Genomic DNA, 9,371 nt, shown 5'->3' with positions numbered 1-9,371 from the left:
GTCAAATGATAAGTTACTCTGGTTCCATGACTGCTTCTTCTGGCCAGACCTGTGGATGCTGGTGATATCTGGGTCTAAGAGGAAAGTTCTAAAGCAAAGTTCTGTGATTTATTTTAGTAACACAAGCTTTTATCTATGACAGCTCGTGACAGACTTCTGGCTGGACACAACAGTAAATAATTGTCACATGACCTCAGGAGCAGCTACAAAAGAACAGAACTAAGGTGACATTTGGAAACTTGAAGTGTATTTTGAAGCTTGCTCAGTATTTTGATAATCTTTGACAAGTTCTAATATGTTAATAGATAAGATTGTGTGCGTATTGGAAGTGCAGGATTTTACCTGAGGCAAGTGTCTATTTCTTCTGCTCTGCTAATTTTGCAGTGACAGAAGGCAGATCTTGGATTCCACATAAAGCTCTTTGCTGCTGGAAAAATTCTTGTTAAAAAAAAAGACAAACCAAAACATATCTTTACAAAAATAGATTTTTATTGTTACAATAATTTAAAAGATTTTTCACCATTTCTGAACGAACAATATTGTGAGAGGAATTATCAGTAATAGATCTACAGGCACAAGGATTTTCATGGCTGTGTTTCCCATTGCAGGTGTTAGGTTTACTTCACTTATCTGCATTTTTACAAGCTATTTTAAAGTGACAGCAAAAGTATACTTTAGTGTTTGAAGGAGGTAATTACTCAGTGAAGCTTCTGAAGATGACAAGTCAGAAGGAATAATTCTTCATTCTGTGTGGACCCAATCTCAGAAGTACTTGCACGTGTTTATTGTCACAATGGTTCAAGTAAGTAAAACGCACATTTGAATAAATGCAAGATCATTCCATTAAACTACAGCCTGTCCCGGCTTCAAAATAAATTAATTTTGTCATTAATTAGAATAAGAAAACTCTTAGAATACTGTAACATTTTCTACATTAAAGAAACGGCTGCAGAAACATTGCATATTCTTGGGAATTTCTGGAGACCTAACATAGCTCAGTTTGTAGTATTTAAAGCGCTATCTTAACAAAAATACGTCTGAGCAAGTCTAATATGAATTGGTGTAAATTTCCTTAATGTAGGAAGGCTTTAGATTCAAAGAGCATCTCTTAATTTTTTGCAACTGTAGTTTGCATTCATCTATTTACAACAAAACATTTGTAACGCATCTGTAATATCAAATGATAGCAGCTAAAACTTTGAATCTCTGAAAGGAAGCAAACCAATCCACCTGGGTACCTCATAAAGTACTTTTCGTGGATCCCAAGTTACAAGGATATAATAAAGTAATATAAATTATCCCGTAATATAAAAATTATTATAGGTTCTAGCTATACACTGTGATTTCATATGGCCTACTAGAAGTTCCCAAATCCCACAGAAGTTCAATGAAACTTAGGTGACCAACTCCAGTAGATTTCATCCTTCATTTGTGTTACTTCAGGATACCTAGTGAATATTTTAGAGAACAGCATGAGTGCGCTTAGAGACACCTTCACAGAGCCCGATTTTTCATGGGCAATGTACTAACACTCAAAATCAGAGCTCTCCCTGTGATTCAAGCTGAGTTCTCAGAGCTAAGACTTCAGAAAGCTCTTTTTTTTTCCCTGACTCTTGCCCTTAGTTAATTTTTACTGTCTGAAATACAAAACTTCATCATTGTGCTTAAATGACTGCATTAAGCCTATAAAGTACAATTCAGTCATTTCTAAAACTGTTTCAGGTATGGCAAAGTGTAGATCATGTCCAAATAAAATGCTCTAAATTATAAGAGAAAACCTTCTTGTGTGCATCTTCCCCTTAATCTTAAAATATAAAAGCCAAAGCAGTGCTAACTTAGTAGGGCAGAGTGAATTGCAGTCTTTCAGTCTATTATTCTAAGCTGATACTCCGTCTCCAAAGCTTTATTTTCTTCATTTAACTAAAGGCAAAGTTTTCTGTAAAAATGGCCACATCCAGCAATAAAATGGATAGAAACCTTTTTCACTTACTATGGAAACAGCAAGATTTAAGTGCATGAGGTGATGTACAGTTAGGCAAAATAACACACTACCTATTATTACTGCTTATTGGATTGCAGTGGCTCACAGAATTTCACATACCAGTTTCTGGATGTCCATCTCGGAGAACTGGAAAAGTTTCTCTATCATATGATTTAATCCAGAACAAGTTTCAGGTTCTCAGCTCTGTGATCTACTGCATTAATCTTCCAAGCAAGATTGAGAACTTTCTTTCCCTTTTTAAGAAAATCATATGAAAATGTGGGACACTAAAGAAAAAGAAACTAGGTTCATTAGTGTAGCAAAACTATTTTTTGTATCAACTGCCCTAACTTTTCTCATCTTTTCTTTGCTGACAGGTTATTTCCTATTATGTCTCGGTAAGGGTTTTGAATAATTTCATCGCCATACCCTGTACTTCAACTATAGGAAGTAGCAATTTACACAAAACCTTTACAACAAGTTCTGTATACCCTTGACCAGCAAAACCTGCCCGTGCCCTTAATTCTAATAGTGTTGTAATTTTAATGGTCAGTTAATAATAAGCAACTATGCAGGAGTACAGAAAATACCTGATGGGTGTTTACCTTCAGTTACACTACCTGCTGTAGGCGTAGTCATTTTTTTGTGATGTTTAGCACAAGACAGTCCTCATTCATCACTAGAGGACCTGGGCATTACTGCATTCAAATAAATTGCAATGAACGCTCAGTTATCAATGATGATGGCAATGACATGTTTTTAGATCGCTATTCAGTCTAGCTCAAGTGTAGGGCACCAGCCTGACTTAAGGGTAACTGTAGTTAGTGAACCTAAAGAAGTATTGCTTGACATTCAGATCCTTCCTTGGGATTTTTTGTTTTGTATGCTCATTGAGGATGCAATGTGAACTATATTAACTTGTTAAAATAGCTTTGGCCATTTTAATGATACTTTAGCAAAATACAGGCCTTCTGACTCCGAATTCTGCAAACAATAAATCATCTCATTGATATTCTTCACTATTCAATCTAACATCAGACACTGAGAATGTAAATTGATGATTTTTATATTTTTTTTCCCCTGGAAGAGAAATTTTCATCCATCTTAAGTCATAACTTATTCACTAGACGCTATGATCCCTGTATCTGACCTAAGGAGTCAGACAGGCAGTAAATAGCCATTGAAAGGCACTGCTTCACTTTACTCCGCCCACTGCAAATCTTAATAAATTTCCCAAGTCTTTTAACACGGGTTTCATTTCACTAGACTGATCTTGTGCTATAAAGCAGTTAGTGTGGAGATGTATGTGGAATTTCAAACCTGAGGTGCATTCATATTGCTATAAAATGTTTCCTACTGTATGAAGTAGTTGTGTAATTAAAAAAAACCCAAAACAACTAACTTCTGTATTTCACAGTACCTGTTTCTTCTGCCCCCTCTTGCTCTTGCCCCATTTCCATACCTTTTTCCCTGGAACCAGCCACGGGTACCACCAAATTTGATATGTTTAAAGTTGAAACGTTCCCTACAGAAATGAAACCCTTTTTCTTTTCCCACTCCAAAAATCTCTGCTGGAAAAAAGGTCATTACAGGAGAGTCCAAGGATAAAAATAAGCAACCAAAAAGCTCAAGTTTTAAGATGTTTCTATGTTCATTGAGATAAGGGTTCAGGAACAATTCAGCCTGAACTACAAAATTCCTGAAGGCTGAGTTTTTCCTTTTTTGAGGCTAATTCTCTTCATCCTGAATATTATTTGCTAAATATCATAGAAGAAAAACATAATTTTAGCTGTGACTTGTAGGTTGATTTTCGACGTAGGACTCTTTGACAAAAGAGAAGATTATGGGGTGGTAGAAAAGCAAGCTCTTCAAGATGTTAATCAGCATCAGGCTTCCTGTTTAAATATTTCCTCCCTCGGGTCTTGACAAGGTGATGGCTTTTGGAGGACAAAGGTTCTCAATATCATCTGTGTGCTGTACCAGATACCGGGGCTTCTGTCAATCACTTGTGAGTTTGCCTTGCTTGCTACAAACCATAATAGATGATTATTCAGTCTACTTCAGCAAAACTGTCTCAATGGGCCTTTGTGTCCTAAGCGTATGTCATCTTCCCGAGATAATTAGATGGTACATATCCTTTCTGACCTTTTGCTTCTGCTAGCCACCATTCTTTATTGCCACTCAGGTCAGAAAACCGAAGTATCCTAACCTTCTGGTACTCCTGAAGACTGAGTTCTTGATCATTTCTTGCTTGAAACGCGTAAACAGCATAGAAGGTCTGAAAAAAGAAAGCCACAAACCCCAAAATCTTAATTCAGAAATGTAGTCACATCATGCCCTGTGGTTGTGTATTAGTATGAATTCTACATACAGAAAAGTTGTAATACTGTATACGAATCAGTACATAACTGTATGGTCTGTAATTGCTAGACAGACTACAATGACCAGGGCCAAAATAAAAAGTAAAATTGAAGGATCTAGGGAATTCTGCATGGGGAGGAATGAACCAAGCTCCAAGTCCTCACCACTTTACTACACTAGTAAGGTTTTCAGCTCACACCAAGTGCCTGTTTCTGTCACACCAAGCAGCCTTGGACTGGACAGAGATTTTTCCAGCAACGTTTCCTCAGGGAGAACCACCTTTCCTAAAGCTCCTGTACTGAAATGTGGTCTACAAGTCAGTTCTGTGCCTTGCTGATCAGCATTGCCACATCTTTCTCATCAACAGTAAGTGGAAAATCTCCCAAACTGAGCTATTTTGCAGGTTCCTATTTCATAGGAGAACCCTGAGGTGTCATACGTGGGGTGTGGTAATACAATGGTGTGTGTGACTCACAGTTTACCTGGTCATCTTTTCCTACCTCGTAGCTATCTAGGAAAGACAAAGAGCAGAGGATAATGAGTCCCATGTCATACTGACAGATTAGTGTCTCTTTGACAGTGTAAAAGGAAACCATTTAATTTTAAGCAGTATAGTTCTAGATGTGAAACAAGAAAAACAAGAAGACAGGCACAGTGTGTATTATACTTACATGCTGATCATCCATATCCTGAAAAACATCAGTCTCTGTGCCATTAGTTGTGGGGTTTTCACACAATTGAAAAGATGAGCCGCTGTCACTCTTCTTGTGTCCCGGACTTCTTGTGCTGCTGTCAGCAGAGGACCGTGAAGAGACAAAGAGGCTGATGTTATCAAAATCGTCATCACCGAAGCCATTTTCTGCTATGTCCTTCTGCACTTTGGCTGGATTGTAAGGCCTCAGGAAGGAGGAATACACGTACCCTTTATGGACTAGACACCAGAATAGAAAGAGAGAAAATAAACAGCAAAATACTGCTAAAACCATTTCAAAACCAACCATGTTATGCAGTTGTCAGTATGACAGAGGCAAACAGATGGGGCCAGAGTGACAAGAAATCAATATCCCAAAGGGAAGCTGCTATTGGGATGTTTGTGCGAAGAACTTACTCCCTGTGTCAACAAGCCATCTGCTCGTACTTCCGAAGGGGTCCTTCTGCTCCACAGCAGCCACCAGTTCTCCTTCGTGCAAATCAATATCAAATTCCTGTGTGGCGTTGCACTTGCGCTTAGCTTGGTATAGCGATTCTGTGCCGTACGTAGACAATAGCTTGGACCTATGGCTTTCTGTTTGATGTGGGGATTCGAGCTGGAAAGCAAAAAAAGCATTCATTGGGAATGATGCGGAGGCCGTTTCTAAAGCAACACGGATGCATAAAAACCAGCACGGGCTGCATGTGGCAACAGACCCAACATTTTTACATACATGTCAAGGAGTTACTTACACAGCTGTATGTAACCAAATCTCCTCTGTATATGCAGCAAGGACCTGTCCAACTACTATGTTAATAGGTGAAAAATAAAGGGCTGATTTTAAAGAAATGTAGGAATTTCACTAATGAAGCATCTGTTTTTCTGCTGCTCTCCAAGAACCTGTGTTCACTATGGGAGCTGTCACTTGCTTAACTGTTTTTCCATAGTAATGATCTTTGAATTCATATGTAGTACAACAAAAAACCATAAACAAAAACAACAACCAAAAAAAAAAAAGAATCCAGAAATCGGCTGAAGTGTCATAAAGTCACATATAAACTGGATTTCTCAGTCTTCTGCTGTGGGGGTGTATGTGTGTAAACACTAGTACACACAACCTCAGCTGAGGGTGAGAAACAAAATGTTCTGAATTAGAAAACTAAGACAGACCGTAAGAGTATTTAAGAAAAGTGATGAAAGTTTACATGTACAACCTTAGATTTAACGTGTGCTTAAAGACCTAAGGATAATCAGAGATAATTTCAAGTGTATTTTCAAGATAATAACATGAAAAGAGAGTAAAAAATCTTCAGAAGTTACCGGTCAACAGAACAGCTTCGTTCCAACAACCCTGATTCACAACCCCAATGAAAAGACCAAGCCCAAATCTCCAGGTGGCATAAAAATGGATTTGTTTCAAAAGTGATCAGAAGATGATGCTTCATACATGATTTGGATGTGTTGTACTCACTGGAGAAGGGACAGGTTTCTTTTTATCCCAGCTCAATTTTCTCTCAATAAAGGTTGCACTGCTGTTTTCTTTTACAAAATTCAGCTTCTGAACCTTCTCCATCAACTGATTCTGCACTTCACAGATGCTTGAGGAAGACAGCTGCAAACACAAAACACATAAACAAGATAGTAAGGAGATTTGAGAGTGCAGATTTGGTTTAAAGGGCTGAATGCTGGGAGCCAGGAAATCTGACAAGTTATTGCTATCTTCTGTAGAGCACTCATTGTGCTAGGTATGACTTGGAAAGAAAATTACTTGCTTAAAGAAAGTTTCTAGTGATTGCTATTAGGTTTAAAACATTGCAAGTTAAATAATGGAAAAATATTCTAAACAGTGATGAAAATGATCAGCCTTGCACTGCTGCTTTCACATACAAATGTGTATTTCAGGAGCTATCGGAGTGGCCAATGTGCTGGAAGGCTTGAAGCAGCTTACCCTACAGCCCTGTGTTTGCAAACAGGTTGAAAACAGTTGGATAAGATGAAGATCTGTGGTGTTGAGTAAGTGCTTTTGGTCCATGCCTAACCCCAAATGTACTTGCTGATGTAAACAGGAAAATTTTAAAAATCATTTTGTAGGCAGAACCTCATAGAAAACAATGCTTGATACAACAGCTTTTGAAACATGTAATAGTCAAATTACAGCAATGCAATTTCTTTGTGTGAGAAAAGCTTTCATTTTCCCATTAAACAGCTCAGCTCTATGTTTTGATCCTGACCTTTCTTTCTTAATTTTTCATCTGCCCCTGACAATGAAATGCTGTGTTCAAGCCTTGATGGAAAGGAACACTCCAGAATTGCCTGAATCCAATGGGTTTCCTATACAGCATCTTGCTCCAGTTCAGGTGAGTGGATTTGGAGATGTGGAAGGCATTCCTCTCGGGGGGGTTCAATTCCTCTAGGCAAAAGTACAGCAAAACTGAAACACTGCCTGATTTTCATACAAATTCAGAATAATTTTTCAATCTTCAGGTAATTATCATAGTGCCCAGAAAGAGTAGAGTGGGCTGGAGGAGTTAATGCCCTTCTTTGTAGCTCAGGCGTCTTTGGTATCTTTGGCTCAATAAAGCTGTTCTTATTGGCCTGGAGATGTCTGCAGGAGCTTCTGCAGTGTATTTGGTCTCAAAAGCAACTTGCTTTTGATAGGAATTATTTAATCAGATCTCCTAACCTGTCTCTCTTTTGCAGATCTAGCAGTAATAGGAGTCTTAATGTACTTTCTTAGAATTTGTCTTCCCATGTTTTCTAGGCTACTCCAAGTAGACCCTAAGAAATGAAGACTAAAATGCTAGAAGCTGCCTCCTTTTAGGCCTTACTGTAATGTTCTTGCCATTACTATCTCTGGAACAGCTGTTTTAGGATAATTTTCAATGAAAAGTCCAGGCCTACCAAAAATTAGGCTCAGAACTTAACCTTTGCTGAGCCTGCGAGGAAAAAAGAAAATCCCAAACCTGACTATGTTCAGCAGAGCAAACACAATCAGTGTAGCTCACAGGTGTATCCACCACATAACCATAGCGAAATCACACAGAAAGAAAAAAGACAAGTAAAGGCAGAGCTGCATCTGTTTCTGTTGTACTTACTGGAACAGGCACCACCACAGCAGAATGTGATTGAAGCGCTGCAGACATTATATTCCTGAGGAGGGTGATGAAGAAATACAAGCAGTTCAACACAATCTTTTTGGCCGCTCTGTTGAATACCTGAAGTTCTTCCACTAGCTGTGCATTTAGAGCCTCATACTCTTTCTTTGCCAGGTCCAGCTCTTCTCCTGTTGACCTCTGAAGGCAGCTGTTGTAGTCCAATAACTTGTCATAGCGCTTCTGGATGAGCTTCTGTGGGCCTGGAAACAAGGCTTGTAGTGCTGAGAGAGGAGTCAAAACAAGCTTGTCCAGCTGAGCCACCTGGAAAGGTATAAACCAGACCTACTTACCGCTTTATTCATGCCGTTCTTCAGACCCAGGTTAATCCTGATGGTAACCTGTCAAGTAATCTGTTAATTACTCTTCCCAAAGCATTGCTGTCAAGTGGAGTCCAGTATGAGCTACAGTGGTCCAATAAAACTGGGATTTCTCTAACTGGAAGGACCATGCCCGTATCCAGTCTAGAGGTAATGAGGTCTTGTTAAATAGCAGTATTGCAGTCTTGAATGCTAACAAAGCACTTTGTTTTGTTTTATTTTATTCTGGAAATGGCTGTAACTCAATTCCTTTTTAAGCAAACACAAACCATCGCTTGATTTGATTAAATTACGTTATGCTTGTTGGTTTTATCTCTAGTAACCAACAGAATTAAACACCTGGTAAAATAAAACAAAGTCTTTCTCAGACTTTTCCATTAGTCTCTAATGGTCTCAAGGGATTAATATTGCATGAAATAAAATTTATTTTTTGTAAGTCACTTATTCAAATACATCAGAGGCTTGTAGTGAGTGAAACTCATCAGCATATTAAAGCTCTTGGACATTCTTTGTGATTTAAGTTGTTGGGCTGAATGTGAGAATAAAAGAGCAGCTGTCCCTCTACCCTCTGTAACACATCACAGTAGGGGACACATCCATTGTAGCACCAGAATTGCTCTCCCAAGGCCAAGATGATGTGCAGTGAGTATATATATATATACATATATACATATATAGCCAGAATAACTGGGTCATAAGCCAATAGGAGTTACAAATATTGTTCTGAAAAAGTTTTCTGTTTCATCTTTTGTGGAATTGCTTCTACTTTTCTTGGATGTTTCTGAAGATGGGGCATCATCCAGACTGGACACACCACTGCAATGACAGAGGGGCGCTCTTCCACCCTTCATGCACTCATCCATTGT

The 9,371-nt window shown here is 38.5% G+C and overlaps 1 protein-coding gene across 1 annotated transcript in view; it reads right to left on the bottom strand.

The window, feature by feature from the left end:
* Positions 1-3,905: 3,905 nt before the first annotated feature.
* The window catches only part of ARHGEF38 (Rho guanine nucleotide exchange factor 38), a gene marked incomplete at its 5' end in the record, with an annotated part of 33,492 nt that continues 28,026 nt past the window's right edge, over positions 3,906-9,371 (bottom strand). The window contains 5 exons of the mRNA XM_082050680.1: positions 3,906-4,259; positions 5,014-5,273; positions 5,451-5,649; positions 6,505-6,645; positions 8,129-8,449. Of these exons, the coding sequence (XP_081906806.1) occupies positions 4,074-4,259; positions 5,014-5,273; positions 5,451-5,649; positions 6,505-6,645; positions 8,129-8,449 (1,107 nt within the window). The 3' untranslated portion in view covers positions 3,906-4,073. The remainder of the gene's footprint in view (positions 4,260-5,013; positions 5,274-5,450; positions 5,650-6,504; positions 6,646-8,128; positions 8,450-9,371) is intronic.

Source organism: Streptopelia decaocto (genome assembly GCF_964273445.1).
Source record: "Streptopelia decaocto genome assembly, chromosome: 4".
Taxonomy (NCBI): domain Eukaryota; kingdom Metazoa; phylum Chordata; class Aves; order Columbiformes; family Columbidae; genus Streptopelia; species Streptopelia decaocto.
This window is presented reverse-complemented; position numbering and strand designations above follow the sequence as displayed.